We start from the raw sequence: 16,221 nt of genomic DNA, 5'->3' as shown, positions 1-16,221 counted from the left end.
TTAAGCAGCAATTCAGAAACAATTCAGCAACAACAACAACAATTCAACAACAACAACAACAACAATTCAGCAGCAATTTTCAGCAATTCAATAACTTAAAATCAACTAACAGAAAATTAAAATCCAGCTAAACTAACCCAGAATCAAATCAAGGAACTAACACTAACCAAAAACAGAAATTGAAATCAAAATGATAACCTGGATTATGAAAATAGAAAACAGAAAAGAGGGGATAAGGGAGGCAGTGATGGAGCGCCGGCGGTCTGGGCATGACGGGAAGGGGCTGGAGGGAGAGTAACGGACAGTGGTAGCTCTGATTCCTTCTGCGACAGGGACTGAGAGAGGGGAAGCAGGGAAGCTCGCTGGCGATGGTGGTGGTGAAGCAGAGGAGGCTCCACGTTGCTGCGTGGTGGTGAAGCAGGGGAGGCTCCACGTTGCTGTGCCATGGTGAAGCAGAAGAGGCTCGTCGGCGGTGAGCTCTGGTTCGAGGAGATCGTCCGAGACAGGAAAAGAGAGAAGGAAGGGAGAGGGTCGTGGTTGCTCTGGGGTTAGCACGAAGGGGAGAGGAGCAGCGGCAGGACGGCGGCGGCGGCGGGACGGCGGCTTCCCTTCCCCCTTCTTCCCTTCCCTCCCCCCTCCCCCTCCCCCCCTTCTCGTGCCCCACCCCCCTTTCTTTCCTCCCCCGATTCTGTCTGTCCCTTTCTTTCTTTTTTTATTTATTTATTTTATATTTATTTTATTTTATTATTTTTTTAATGAAGAGTAATTTGGTAATAAAAAATAAAATTGGTAAAAATGACGATTTTAAAACAAACTGAAATTTTGGGACCATTTTATAGCGAAAAAAAGGCCGGAGACAAAATAAATTTTCAACCTCTACGTTGAGGACCAAAATCATACTTATTCCTTCGCTTTTACTGCTGGGAAATAATGATACAAAGATGTTGTTACCAATTTTGGTGTCTGTATGCGCAAAAATTGAACTCTTCTTTAATTTTGTTGGTACAATCTACAAAATTAAACAGACTACAAAAATGGTGAAATAATACAGAAAAATATAAATCTTGGTATTCTTAAATAAAATGGTAAATAATATTTTTTTATGTAAGTAAAAAAAAAAATCCTTACTTTATTTCTCTGGCATAGTGAAGCCAACTCTAAGCCAATAATGTAGTAGTAGCCATCGTTTTCAACCATCTCTCTACGTGGCAGCCAGTTTATGCATCGTCTCCAAACTTTATTGTATGCATATGCAGTTATGCACAATAATTTCACATGTGTCTGTGTCTTAGTATCATGGTGAACGTAACAAAGCCTAAAATGTGGGCCCAGAATCTCAAACAAATATCCCAACGAGTGGACACTCTATTGTCTCCCTCTTCCATTATTATCACTCTTCATTGAATTAGCCAAAAGATATTCATGTTATTACTAGTACAATTTTAAAGCAACAAATATACGATAATGCAATTATACACACATGCATCTTATACGGATTAAGGTGTTAAGAGAATTCGATTCATTGATAAAATTACGATTAGGAAGAAATTATTAATTTTCTTGTCTTGTGATCAAGAAACATTGGTGTGTACTTTATTCTTTATTTTAATATTATTTACTCCGAAATTATTATGCTTAGTAGTTAAAAATTTGAGGGAAAATAGAAGTAGAAATAAAAGAAACATACAAAAATATAAGTACTAATTAATTGATGTCTTTTTGATATTTATTATAATTTTGATTATTATGTTAGAAAAGGTTTTATTTTTTGATAAGTAAATTACCTTTTGATATAATGTATAAAACATGTATAAATATATATAAATACGCTGCGATTGATTTAGTACCATTTTTGATCTTATAATACCTCAATTATCAAACACATCCCCAAAAAAATTGTTTACTTCATGTTGTAAATCAGTTTCTTTCTCCACCATATCTATTATATACCATTTATTGTTTTCTGTCTATTCTTTTATCTTTCTGACTTTATTTGATTTCGTTAGAAAATTAAATGAATAAAATACTCTAAAGAACACAAAATTTACTCCATGAAAAATATTTCTGCACCTTAATATTCGCCCAAATCAGGAAACCAAAGCTAATCTTACGACGAGCAAAGATTCCCTTTATTAAAAAAAAAAAATCTAACATTAGGACAAGCAATCATCTTCTGCCATGATAACACTACAACAACCACTTTAAAAAGAAAACAAAAGGAGATTGTTTGACACAATTATTGTCATTCACATTTTTGTGTGTCAAAAGAAGAAAGAAGAAAGAAGAGAGAAGAGAGAAGCATGGGTGAAAAGAAAGTCCCGGATGTGTTGCTGAACACAGGTCACAAAATGCCAGTTCTGGGCATGGGAACTTCAGTGGAGAATCGTCCTTCAAATGAAACACTTGCATCAATCTTTGTTGATGCCATTGAAGCCGGGTACCGCCATTTCGACAGCGCCGCCGTGTATGGAACAGAGGAAGCCATTGGCTTGGCTGTCAAGAAAGCCATCGACAAAGGACTCATCAAGAGCAGAGATGACATTTTCATCACTTCAAAGCCATGGAACACTCATGCTCACCATGATCTTATTGTTCCTGCTCTCAAGGCCTCACTAAAGTAAGCAATAATCTCCTTACTCCAAATTTTATTTTATCTTATTTTATTTTTCTGTCTTAGACAGGTAAGAATTTCATTCTAGAGTCAATTCTATTGAAAATAACCTGTGAGATTTTTCAGTAAAGGTGCTGGTAAAATTAAATTTGATAGTCATATTAGTCAAGTAATTAGTTCACTAGTTTTCGAATTCCTCAACTTGTGTTCATGACAGATAGTATTTGACCTGCCGATTTAAAAGATATTATGGAAAACTAGAAAAAATATGTAAAAATTTATGATTAAATGAAACGATTGAGCATTTATGAGGTACTTAAGGTAACTTATGTTCATATTTTTAATAAATTATATTTTAATTGAATATATAAGATAATAAGATGTTTTAACATAAAATATGATTGTATAAATGATGAAAAAACATTTGTTAACTAACTTTTTTCTTTTCTTAATTTCTTTTAGAAAAAGGGTTAAAAGAAATTAAACTAAGTAATAACTTTATGTTCCACTCCTAGTCTCTCACTATGCTAATTTTACTTTGAACATATTGTTGTTATAGAAAGCTGGGAACAGAGTATGTGGATCTTTATTTGATTCATTGGCCAGTGAGGCTTAGACATGACCTTGAAAACCCAGTAGTGTTTTCCAAAGAAGATATTCTCCCATTTGACATAGAAGGGACGTGGAAAGCAATGGAAGAGTGTTACAAATTGGGCTTAGCAAAGTCCATTGGGATATGCAATTATGGTATCAAGAAACTCACCAAATTGCTTGAAATAGCTACAATCCCCCCTGCAGTTCATCAGGTTTTGTGCTTCACTAATCAATCTATTTGTTTTTGCCATTTTGCTACCAAACTATTACTAGGACAAACCTAATGCACAATACTCATTTGTCCCGTATAGATATAATGATATATACATGTACATATATTAAGGTGAATTTATTAATATTTATTAGAGAAATATTTGTTCTTTTTAAAAGTATAAAGTATAAACTAATCTTTTGTATATAACAAACAAAAAAATTTATAGACTTTTGTTTGTTTGTTTTTAAAAGTTAGAGATATTTTTAGAAACATTTATAGAGATACTTCTCAATACTAATTTGTAATTTTTAGAATTAATAAAAATTTAATATAATTTTATATATTAAAAGTGAAAAAAACTTATATATTACTCTTTACTTTCATATTTATTATGGTCATTTTAGTTTTTAGAAATATATTTTTATCAAATATTAATATTGTAACTTATATTTATAAAAATAATTTTTATTTTATTTTACTAAATATAATTACTATTACTTTTGGAAATAATATTAAGTCTAAAAAAGATAATAACTGGAAAAATATTGACAATATCAAACTCAGCCTTAGGTGTCTCTAACACATAATGAAAGAGTGGCTTATTATATATTAGGTTTGGTTGTTCACATTATACTTTTGATCAACGTAGTATGATTTGTACTAGATTGTTGTTTTCTTTTTTGGGACTGATTTTGTAATTTTAAAATATTTAATGACGACTTTGTCCTTAAATATATTAGGAGTTTATCTTTTGTGTTAACAATTTTGTCCAATAAGGACCTAGCCAACAAGTTAACAAGTATTTTTGAACTACACTCCATACTAATTAATTGTTATTAATTAATAATTATTTAAATTTTAATTTTAAAAAATACAAAATTAATTATTATTAATTGTATTGCTTAAAATTGGTTGGTTAAGAATTATTTATCTATACTTTTTCATGTATTAATTATAAGAATTAAATGATAAGTAAATTCTTGAAAATTTAAATTTTAAAAAGATTAATTCCTTAAAAAAATATCAATAAAATCTTTTAAGATAGCCGATGTAGATACACTACTACTTTTAAATTAGTCCCTATCATTAGAGTAAAATGTCTTAATTTAAACTAATGTATCCAGGTTTATTATACTAAAAGACTTTAGGTATTAATATATGCAAAATATAAATTCTGAGAGATTTATTTGTCACTTTACTCTAATTATAATGGTGTCGAAAATCATGATAGTAAATTATGGGTTTTCTTAGGTGGAAATGAACCCATCTTGGCAGCAATGGAAACTGAGGGAGTTTTGCAAGGAGAAAGGAATTCATGTTAGTGCTTGGTCAGCACTTGGAGCTTATAACATATTTTGGGGTTCAGGAGCAGTCATGGAGAATCCAATCCTTAAAGACATAGCAGCTGCCAAAGGGAAGAATGTAGCTCAGGTAATTCAAAGTTATATATGAACATGGTCATTCATCTATAGTTCTATACAGATCCACTACTTATTCATCGAATTACACACGAATCTCATGATTCGTAAAACGTAACAACACTAATCTCTTGTAAAATTAAGCAACATTGAGCTTAACGTGATACTTCTATAGTTTGCAAAAGATGAATTATGGTCTTTTTCTATAGTTTAGGTGACATTCATTACGTCTAAAATAAAGTTCACTTTTAGTTTTGGCTTTTATAACTTTTTTGTTGTGTTTTTTTCGTTTTTATAAACTAAAATTTAAAAGTTATCTATTTTAATTTAAAATTTTACTAACTCGTATTTTAAGGACATATTTTAAAAATGTGATAACTTTTTTCAACTTTTGATATGTTCAATGTTTTAAAAAAAATCAATAACTTTTAATAAAATATTTTTTATAGTACTCTTAAAATTTGCTTTTAAAACACATATATATTAGTAAAACTATTTAATTTATATTATTAATTTATTCCGTTAAATGTAAGTCGTCATGTCAATATTTAACTTCCTATGCAAAAATCAACTATGAAAACCAAAACAAATAAATAAATAAATATTTTATAAAGACAAAAAAAATTATTTAAAAATGATAAATTAAGAGAAATTAAGAGGTAAAATATGTAATATTATCTATTGTGAGTGAAGATCAATTTAATTGCTTCCTAAAATTGTTAATTTCAGGTAGCACTTAGGTGGACATACCAACAAGGTTCAAGTGCAATGGTAAAGAGCTTCAACAAAGAGAGGATGAAACAGAACATTGACATATTTGATTTTGAGCTGAGTGAGGAAGATTTAGAGAAGATCAAGCATGTTCCACAGCGAAGGCAATACACTGGGGATATGTGGCTCTCTCAACATGGTTCTTACAACACATTGGAAGAACTTTGGGATGGTGATGTTTGAACAAAATCAAACATATATTCTAAGATCTTAATTAATTACTAATAAACTTTTATTTGGATTTCACATCTGCCATGCTTGGTTTTATCTTCATATTATATAGTATGTGGAGAACTCGAGATAACTAATCTAAGCATTTAGTTATGTATTTTGGTTGAGAACTTGAGTGGTGAATAAGAATGTGACATTTGTGTGAGGTTTAATTTCCTCTGTCATATTCATTCATATATGTAATCATGGCCACGTGGCCCTATTGTTATGAGCCACCATTCAAAGGTTGTGCTAATGCTCTATAGTTTTTTTTATTTTCTGAAACACTATTTCACTAAAAGATAAATAAATAAGTACAAAAATCAATCCTTGTGAAACAGAATATTCTCTAGTGTATTTTTTCTGGAGAATGATTAAGATTTAGGAGTCTATAAATAACCAACAATTTATAAATAATTCATCAAAGATAATAATAAATAACTAACTTGCTAAAAAGATTTTCAGCCCCAAAAATCAATATCAATATTACTTGTTAGCAGTTTTTTTTTTTTAATTATATATACAATTTTTTTTTTCATAACTTTTTTAGGGAAAATGCTAAATTTTAATTATACACATTTTAATGTAAGAGTTTGTTTTTTTCTCTTATAAAAAAATACCAACAAAGTGTATGAATGTAAAAAATGGTACAAATACATTTTTTCTTTTGCATTATCCATATAAGTACATTGTTTAAGAATCTTGGCAAGCTTGAAGAAAAATCTGGATTGAGTAAAGCAATGTAAAAGTAATTACAAATCAAAACAAATACACTATGTATTGTAATTAGAAAAATATTTTATGATAGTAAATGAAACTAAAACTCTACATATATCTTTTCCTTTTTCTTATGGTGTCCATCAAAAGTTGTTCACATATGACTGTGACCTACAATTGGGTGATAATGTTTCCCCAGTTAGATCCACCCTTATATACTTTCTCTCTCCCTAACTAATTAAATGACAAATTAAATCCCATAATTAGAAGGAAATCACTCACATAAATACCCTTAAAATGTCTTTTTTAAAGATATTTTTTAATAATTAAAATTCGATATATATAATTGATTAAATCGTGTTATTTTTGTCAAAATTAGATCAGATAAACTGATTTAACTCAAAAATCGATAAACCAAATTTTGAATCAGTCTAAATTAATATTTTTATAGAAAATAACTATAATAACCCTATTATAAAAAATAACTAAAATATTTCTATTATATATATATTTGTGAGAACCATAAATCATAACTCTATGATAGCAAAGAGAGAAGAGAAAGATTAGGATTTAGGATTCTTAAAATTTATATATACATATATAATTATAATAATAATAATAATAATAATAATAATAATAATAATAAGAATAAGAGTATTTTAGTTATTTTTTTATAATAGAGATATTGTAATTAATTTTATAAAAAAATATTAATTTAGATCGATTTAAGGTGTAGTTTATTGATTTTTTGGCCAAATCAATTTATCTGATCTAATTTTAATAAAAATAACACAATTTAATTAATTATATATATTGAATTTTAATTATTAAAAAAAAATTTTAAAAATATCTTAAACGTCTTTATTTAAGTAACTCCCTAATTAAAAACATCTACTAGCATCCATACCACAAAATGGCAAATATTCAAGTATACAATAAAATAAAAGTTTAATTAATTTGTTTGTCTCTATAATTTTATAAAATTTATAATTAGATTTTTGAATCTTTTATTCTTTTAATTGAATTTTTTATATTACTTTTAATTTTGTAATTAAGTCTTTTTTAGTGTTAAAAATATTAGCATTAATTGAATATTTTTTCACAAAGTAAATATATCCATAATTAAAAATTTGATTAGATCTTTGACCACATATTTCTTAAAAAAATATTTTATTAAATTAATATTTTTTATATGAAAATGACTTATTTACAAAATTAAAAAATAGTGCAGACATTTAATTAAAAAATATAAAAGTTTAATTCCAAATTTAGTGAAACTCTATAGAGACCACAAAATAATTAAACGTAAAATAAAGTAAACAGCTTGCATGAGTGGACGTAATATAGCCACAGCAACTCAAAATCAAAATATTGTATTATATAAACAATAATTAAATTGATAGAAAAATATTCATTGCATTGAACCAAACAGAACATAACATAATCACATAACAAAAACATGGAATTCAAGAAAGTACCTGAAGTGATGTTAAATTCAGGGAAGAAGATGCCAATTATGGGGCTTGGAACTGCAACAAGTCCTCTTCCACCCAATGAAGAACTCGCTTCAATTTTGGTTGAAGCCATTGGAGTTGGTTACAGGCATTTTGACACTGCAGCAATATATGGCACAGAAGAGGCTGTAGGGAAAGCTGTGTCAAAGGCATTAGAAGTAGGTCTAATAAGAGCGCGTCATGATGTTTTCATTACTTCAAAGCTATGGAACACTCATGCTCATCATGATCTTGTTCTCCCAGCCCTCAAAACAACACTCCAGTAAGTATTCTATAATTAATCCTCTTTTTATATATATGTATGTATGTATAAAATTGTCTTGATCTCTGTTCTTAGTTTTTGTGTAATAGAAAATTAGATACTTTTTTCTATTCAGATAAGGTTATGTTGACTGTTTGTTATAGTATTCGTATTTCATTCTGAACAAATTTGTATTTTTTTTTAATGTCTTTATATTTCTATCTTTATCAAACAAGATTTTAAATGGTATGTTCGGTTTATTTAAACAAAAAATTTGTTTGTCTTGGGATAAATTTTAAGACGTTGGGTTATCATGTCTCCGATACTTACTTCCTAAAATGTGTAAATATGTAGGCCAATTCTATGGTGTCTATGATTTGGTGTCTAAATTTTGCCTTATTTTCTTTTTATAATAAGTTTTAAATTTTTAAAAATTATTTATTTTTATATCTTTTAAATTAAATATTAATTTTTAACTCTTTTTAATAAATAAGCACCACATTTTAGGCACCATAGCATTTACCATGTATATATTTGAAATACATATTTTTTTGTGAATATTGCACATCTCAATGCACGTGACTACGTGAGATCAGTATAAATATTCATCTCGAATGTATAACTTCTGAGATTTGTGCATTTATGTTACGTATTTATTTATTCGAAGAGTGCTTACATGTTTAAATGCGTAGATTGTCGCATAATTATGTATATATGTAAAATAAATATTTATTTTATTTATATATAAAACCTATAAACAAGGCTAAAAACTTAAATTGAAAAGAAAAGATTTTGAGGTATATTTTTTTAAATCATATTTAAGTGGGGTGTTTTCTAATATACATGCATATGAGGATCATCATTATAATGGATATATGATGATAGTGTGAGTGATTAAGTTATTTGGGTTGGAATTGATTAGAAAGCTGAGGTTGGAGTATGTGGATATGTATTTGATTCATTGGCCAGTGAGGTTAAGACGAGATGTTGAAGGCTTCAACTTTACTGGTGAAGATGTGATACCATTTGACATAAAAGGAACATGGGAAGCCATGGAAGAATGTTATAGATTGGGATTAGCCAAGTCTATTGGTGTTAGCAACTTTGGCATAAAAAAGCTCACACAACTCTTGGAAAATGCCACTATTCCTCCAGCTGTTAATCAGGTATCAAATTTTATCATTAGCTGATGAGAAATTCTTCCAAAATCTTGAATCATATAGTTTAGTATGCACAAATGTTTCATGGTTGATCACCTTAACTAATTGTGTACTTAATGTTAATTATATATTCCAAACTCATATACAGTTGACTAGAAAACACATAAATGATGTTATATTATATCTGATATGCTCTACTACCGCACCATATAAGAATACCTTTTAGGCGGCCTAAAACATGAAGAATAATATATAGTTTCATTTTATTTTATTTTATACTAAAATTCAATCTTATTTAGAAAGAGCAAGCAAGGAATAACAAGAAATAAATTTTAGAAATTTTAATCATAAAAAAAATTCTAATACCATATAATAAACAATCTCAAAATTTTAAGTCAATAAAAAAGTATACATTAATAATTGATGGTTATTTTTACGAAAATATTTTTATGTAAAAATAGTATTATGAACTTTTAGATAATTCAATCAAACATATTGAACCAAATATATAAAATTATGTTGAAGAATATTGATTTCTGAAAATTAGTTGAGTAAATTAATTTGATCTCTGACTTTTAAAATAATAAAATTTTCAATTTTAAAAATATAATTTTTTTTAGTTATTGTTCTAACTTTTTTTTCCACATCTGTTAACGTAAGATTAATGTAGATAGTTAAATGTTAATGATGGTAATGCTAGAATTTGAAAACGGGTTGAATCAAGTTAATTTTAAAATTGAAGTTTTTTTGCTCTATTTTTGTGAGAGCAAATTAAGCAAGATATTTTTTTGCTTTTGTCTCTAAAACCAAAACACAATAGAATAGAAAAGAAGAAAATCAGGCAAGTATGTATCTTAGTTCAGTTTACACTTGTGCAATAAAACCTATATTCAGTCTCCACCACAACCATGGTAGAATTTTCATTATAATCAAACTGATTACAACATCAATACTAATGAATTACAAATTTACAACCTAATTCATCTAGTATCAGCCACTAAGCTTTTAAGCAAGTTTATTTATCATCAAGTGCTGTCCCAACTTGACAAAATGAAACGCTAACTGGTTCAACAGCCACCAACTGCTGTCCCAACCTGACAAGGGAAACCCAACTAATTCATTGACTATATAGTGTTATTCCAATTTGGTAAAAAGAACTAATTCTAGTTCAACAATGACCAAGTACATATAAAATTTCTTTTGACTTTTTCAATATATCTCTTTTACCTCTTTTCTCTCGTGACTTTTTCAATTTTTTTCACCTCATTATAATTTGTCTTTTTTTCAATGTTAGAATATAATTAGGATCTTTAAGAACAGGCTCACAAGAGGTCAACTGATCCCAAATAATCTTCATCTGAGCAAGAAAATCAAAAACTGCTTGGCCACGTTCTTGCTTAAGGCTATGAAATTCCTTAAGCAGTTGGTACTGATGAGAGAGATCAGAGATAGTGTAACGTTTCGCCAAATGATCCCATACCTCTTTAGCAGTTTTAAAACGCCCAAACTGTAAATGAATGCCCATACCTCTTCACTTGTGGCACCATCGTCTTGCCCATAGCTCCTTAGGCAAACTACGTCCTCTTATATCTACGGATGTTTTAGGTCAAGTTCAAAATGAGTCTTTAGATTGCATTTCTTGTCACTCTGCAAAACAACCTGCCTTATCCTTTAATAATAATTCCTCTATTGCATGCTCTCCTTTTGATCTTATTCATTCTGATGTTTGGGGCCCCGCTCCCACCGCTTCTATGGGAGGGGCTCGATATTTTGTCGTCTTTATTGATGATTATTCGCGTTTTACTTGGGTCTATTTGATGACTAATCGTTGTGAGTTGCCTCAGATTTATATTAACTTTGCCACTATGGTTCGAACTCAGTTTTCAAAGGTCATTAAAATTTTCAGACGTGATAATGCTATGGAATATCGTGACTCCAAACTTTTAAATTTTCTCGCTGAACAGGGTACTTTGTCCGAGTTTTCTTGTCCTGGTACCTCTCAACAAAATGGCAGAGCTGAGCGTAAACACCGTCATATTCTTGACTCTGTCCGTGCGATGCTTATTTCCTCTTCCTGTCCTGAGCGTGCTTGGGGTGAAGCTGTCCTCACTGCTGTTCATGCTATCAATAGACTCCCTTCTTCTGTTCTTGGTAACACTACTCCCTTTGAGCGTCTTTATCGTACTTCTCCCGATACAGTTCTCTCCGTGTTTTTGGTTGTGTCTGTTTTGTCCTTCTTCAGCCTCATGAACATAATAAGCTTGAACCTCGGGCTCGCATGTGTTGTTTTCTTGGTTATGCTTCTGAACATAAGGGTTATCGTTGTTGGGATCCCATCTCTCGCCGTATTCGTATATCTCGTCATGTTGTCTTTTGGGAGCATCACATGTTCTCTAGTTTTTCCTCTTTTGAGTCCATTCCTTCTACTCCGTCACCGTTTTTTACTAACCCAAATGTTGATCTATTTCCTAGTGATGATACTACAGGGTCTACCCCAAGTCCACCCCTCGAGGCTCCTGATCCTCCGCCTTCTCCATCTCCCGATGATTCCAGTCCGGACGGCAATCCCGCTCCTAGCGTCATGCCTCCTTCTCCCACTCGTTCTTCTAGGGTAAGGAATCCACCTCCTCATCTTCTTGATTATCATTGCTTTTCTACTATTCTTCATCAACATGAACCTAAGTCATTCAGAGAAGCCTCCACAAATCCTTCCTCCAGTTTAGTTTCTTATTTCTAACATGGTATCAGAGCCATGGTATCCTCCTTGAAGAGAATATATTGTTTTCCTTGCGATGAAATCATCGTAGTTTTTGTATTTTTTTTCTATGCCATTTTTCTTTACCTTTTGTCACTCCTTTGATGCTTTTTCATCTCACCGACTAGCCTATTCTCTCCGTCTTGTGTCTTTTCGAGTCGAATGATCAAACACCAATGTCATCCGTTGTTTTTCTATTCTCATGAAGAAATCATATAGTTTTTGCTCTCTTTCAGCAGTTTCGTCTGCGTTCCCTCGTGGCAGTTCCGTTTGTGTTCTCTCGTAGCAGTTCCGTCTGTGTTTCCTTCAGACAAGCGGCAGTTCCGTCTGCGCTTCCTTCAGACAAGCGGCAGTTCCGTCTGCGCTTCCTTCAGACAAGCAGCAGTTCCGTCTGCTCTTCCTTCAGATAAGCGGCAGTTCCGTCTGCGTTTCCTTCAGACAAGCGGCAGTTCCGTCTGCGCTCCCTTCAGACTAATGGCAGTTCCGTTTACGCTTCCTTCAAACAAGCGGCAGTTCCGTCTGCGCTTCCTTCCGACAGTTCCGTCTGCACCCATTTTATTAGTTTATGCCGTTTTTTTTTTTTTCAAACTCAAGTTGTCACTTGAGTTTGAGGGGGATGTTAGAATATAATTAGGATCAATTAGAATCAATTAGTATATCTGAATATTTATTATAGGAGATTATGTCTTTATTATTACGATTCTCTTAGTACCTATAAATACCCTTTTATATTGTATTATTTTAGACAACTTGAATAGACATACAAATTCTTTCTCCCTGTCCCCTTTCTAACATTCAATTATAGAAAGATAAGCATCAGATAATCATAATAATGAAATTTAAAATGAAGATAAAAAATGAAAGAAAATAATTTTACATGTATGAAATGATGCTCTGAATTTTTCACTCTATTTTCTTTATCTTCAAATGTTGTTAAGAGCTAGCTATACAGTGAGAAACTTGCTTCATCAAATTGGTTCATTGCTTCTTCATTTTCTTTGTTGATTATGCCCGATATAGCTGTCTTCCTTGAGATGCATTGCTTTTTTTCATTTTGCTTTATCACTTCTGTTATCCTTGTAGAGTTGTAGCTGTCTTTCTTAATATGTATTGTTTTTTCATTTTACCGTCCTTGTAGCTGTTCCACTAATTTCTATTGTTCATATATTTTGTTTTTGCTCTATCAATCTTTGATTTTTTTTATCCTCTGCCGTTTTATTCTTTACTGTCTTTAGTGTTGTTGTCTGTGTCCTTGTTGTCTTTTGTTTTTCATGTTGTTGCCAACTGTCCTTTTTGATCTTTCTTCTTTAGTCAAATCATGCAATGCTGAACCATCTTTCTTGGTATGATGATTCTGATTTTTTGTACTCACCATCACTATTGGGCTGAAGCTTTGATTTGAGCATTGTGGAGTATTTGCTACTTTCATAATGTGACTTGAGATGATTATATTGGGTCTGCAATACTCATAAATCCATTAGCTCACTTTAAAACTTTTAACCCAATAACAATGTTTGTCATCATATTATCAACTCAAAATTATCTAACTGATCAACAGTTAGATTGGTATTGTAACAACTATTCAGATGTCAAAATAATGATGACCTCATTTTATATCTAATAATAAAGCATAACAGAGTGTTGCATTGAGATTTCATATATAAATGCATGATTTTTTAGGTTGAAATGAACCCATCATGGCAACAAGGGAAGCTAAGAGAATTCTGCAAACAAAATGGGATCCATGTGAGTGCATGGTCACCACTTGGAGCATACAAAGTGTTTTGGGGTTCACCTGCAGTCATGGAGAACCCAATTCTTCTGGAAATTGCTGAAGCTAGAAACAAGAGTGTGGCACAGGTAACTGCAAGCTTATTAACATTTGAAAATAATTTCAGTTACATCCTATGAACTAGCTTTTTTTTTTTAAAAAAAGAGAACTCAACACACTAAAGTGAAACATGTAGAAAAAAAATAATGAAAACAAGATAAAAATATAGTACTATAGGGTATAATTCATTGTCATCTGTGACATTGCCATCAACAATCAAATAGATCAACACTACACCATTTCTTGTACCTCAAAAACGACTTATTCTTGATTCCATCAACGACCCATTCCTATTAACTAGCTTATCTTATGTCAACAAATTTTTCACTGAAGCATATTTACTAAGGTCGTATTTAAAATCTGATCTCTTGAAATTGGAATTGATTTGATTTGAAAATCAAATCTTGTTTGAAAGAGATAACCAAAAAAGAATTGAATTGATTTATAAATTTTATATATTTATATTCTAACTAAACTCAAATGTCTCCATTGTTGAAAGAATTTTTTTAGAATTGAATAATTTGATGTTTTAAAATATAAAAAATTATTCTTATCCTTTAAGTATAAATATATCTCTAATCGTCTGGACAGGACGCCTCAAGCCCTCAACCACTCGAACAGGTCGTTTAGACGAATTGAATTGACCTTCCAATATGATTGTGTTGGATGCCTGAATGCAGTTATTAATAGTGATAAAAAAATAAATAATATACATAAAGATCAAAATGTAAAATTAGGTCATTATATTAATTTTTAAGTAAAATCAGTTCTTATTTTCCATCACTAATTCTAATCATACTAATTTATTTCCAATTCAATTCATTTCAAATTAAATCAATTTCAAAAATCTTTTATTCTAAATAGCCCCCTCTAAGAGTAAATTTGAGTTTTCCACATTGCAATCCATCATATCGCTAAGGACCGAGGACATTAAAATTTTTAAGACCTCAAGTCACATGAGTTAACTAATGACACTGTTGCAATAAGAATCCATGCATGCATGTGTAACACATGGAGATGATGCAGATAGCACTGAGATGGATATGTGAAGAAGGAGCAAGTGCCATTGTGAAGAGTTTCAACAAGGAGAGGATGAGAGAGAACCTTGACATATTTGAATGGGAACTGAGCCAAGAGGAATCAGACAAGATCGGCAAGATTCCACAGAGCCGGCTCTATAAGGCAGAATTTTTTGTATCTCAGAACGGTGTTTACAAGTCCTTGGAAGAGCTTTGGGATGGGGACCCTTAAACAAGAACTCTTTGCAATGAGGTTATGATTGACAGACTTTTACTAGGGAGTGGATTTCTTAATTTTTTTTTTTCTTTTTCTTTTGGTGTCCATCCAAAGTTGTTCACATATATATGTATTAAACCACTCTTCCACCTTAACCCCATGACAACAATAAAGACGTCTCATGGCCCACAAATTCAGCCCAACAGAATACACAAATTAAATTATAATTTAGTCTTTATCTTATCTTATAGTTATCTTTATCTTTATCTATATCTTATCTTTATCTAATTTTATCTTTCATAGGCCAATACTCTATATATACTTAGTTTTACCTTCATAGTTTACAATTCATTCAATCAACAATCAATAAAATTTCTTCATCATTTTCTTTCACAATTCTTTTATTTTCCTATTCTTTCACAATTTTATTATGGTATCAGAGCTCCTCTTGAGCTCTGTTGACATCCATGGATCAAGGAGAAAAGGCACACCAGCAACTTCATTCGGAGTCTCTTTTGGACCTTTCGTCAGCCCAACACTTTTCTTACATGGCACTTCCTTTCAATGAAGAAGCTCGTCCTTCAAACCAACTTGAACTTCTGTCAAGTCCAACTACTCATTATCTTTGTTCTTTCAATACCTTTTCTACTGTTAACAATTCTTCAAATCGAGATTCATTCTTGAATACTTGGATCATTGATTCTGGTGCCACAGATCACATTGCATCAAATTTGTCTTGGTTTATTTCTTACATACAAATTTCTCCTATTATTGTTCATTTACCAAATGGTTCTCAAACTACTGTTTCTTATAAAGACATCGTTCAATTTTCACCATCCTTGGTTCTTCATGATGTTCTTTATTTACCTCATTTCAACTTTAATATTATCTCTGTTTCAAAAATTACTTCAGCACTCATATGTGAACTCACTTTTTCATCTTCTTCTTG

The 16,221-nt window shown here is 30.8% G+C and overlaps 2 protein-coding genes across 2 annotated transcripts; both read left to right on the top strand.

Annotated features, from left to right (window-relative positions):
- The first annotated feature begins 1,921 nt into the window (after positions 1–1,921).
- LOC107644081 (protein REDOX 2) lies at positions 1,922–6,074 on the top strand. Its single transcript, XM_016347873.3, has 4 exons — positions 1,922–2,617; positions 3,171–3,417; positions 4,671–4,850; positions 5,567–6,074. Exons 1-4 carry the CDS (start codon positions 2,301–2,303, stop codon positions 5,789–5,791), a joined length of 969 nt encoding a protein of 322 aa, XP_016203359.1. The 5' UTR covers positions 1,922–2,300; the 3' UTR covers positions 5,792–6,074.
- Positions 6,075–7,935: 1,861 nt separating this feature from the next.
- Positions 7,936–15,651, top strand: LOC107644080 (methylecgonone reductase-like). The gene is made up of 4 exons (XM_088489018.1): positions 7,936–8,311; positions 9,213–9,456; positions 13,886–14,065; positions 15,063–15,651. The coding sequence occupies exons 1-4, from the start codon at positions 7,995–7,997 to the stop codon at positions 15,285–15,287; spliced, it is 966 nt and encodes a 321-aa protein (XP_088345144.1). The 5' UTR covers positions 7,936–7,994; the 3' UTR covers positions 15,288–15,651.
- The last annotated feature ends 570 nt before the right edge of the window (positions 15,652–16,221 follow it).

The sequence above is a fragment of the Arachis ipaensis genome, chromosome B5 (genome assembly GCF_059453495.1).
Source record: "Arachis ipaensis isolate K30076 ecotype BB chromosome B5, ASM5945349v1, whole genome shotgun sequence".
Taxonomy (NCBI): Eukaryota; Viridiplantae; Streptophyta; class Magnoliopsida; order Fabales; family Fabaceae; genus Arachis; species Arachis ipaensis.
This window is presented reverse-complemented; position numbering and strand designations above follow the sequence as displayed.

Excerpts from the sequence above, each read along its gene's own strand:
- LOC107644081 (XM_016347873.3), top strand. The coding sequence starts at position 2,301 with ATGGGTGAAAAGAAAGTCCCGGATGTGTTGCTGAACACAGGTCACAAA. Across the intron at positions 3,418-4,670 it reads TCCCCCCTGCAGTTCATCAG|GTGGAAATGAACCCATCTTG; the intron begins GTTTTGTGCTTC and ends GGGTTTTCTTAG. Across the intron at positions 4,851-5,566 it reads AAGGGAAGAATGTAGCTCAG|GTAGCACTTAGGTGGACATA; the intron begins GTAATTCAAAGT and ends TGTTAATTTCAG.
- LOC107644080 (XM_088489018.1), top strand. The coding sequence starts at position 7,995 with ATGGAATTCAAGAAAGTACCTGAAGTGATGTTAAATTCAGGGAAGAAG. Across the intron at positions 9,457-13,885 it reads TTCCTCCAGCTGTTAATCAG|GTTGAAATGAACCCATCATG; the intron begins GTATCAAATTTT and ends ATGATTTTTTAG. Across the intron at positions 14,066-15,062 it reads GAAACAAGAGTGTGGCACAG|ATAGCACTGAGATGGATATG; the intron begins GTAACTGCAAGC and ends GAGATGATGCAG.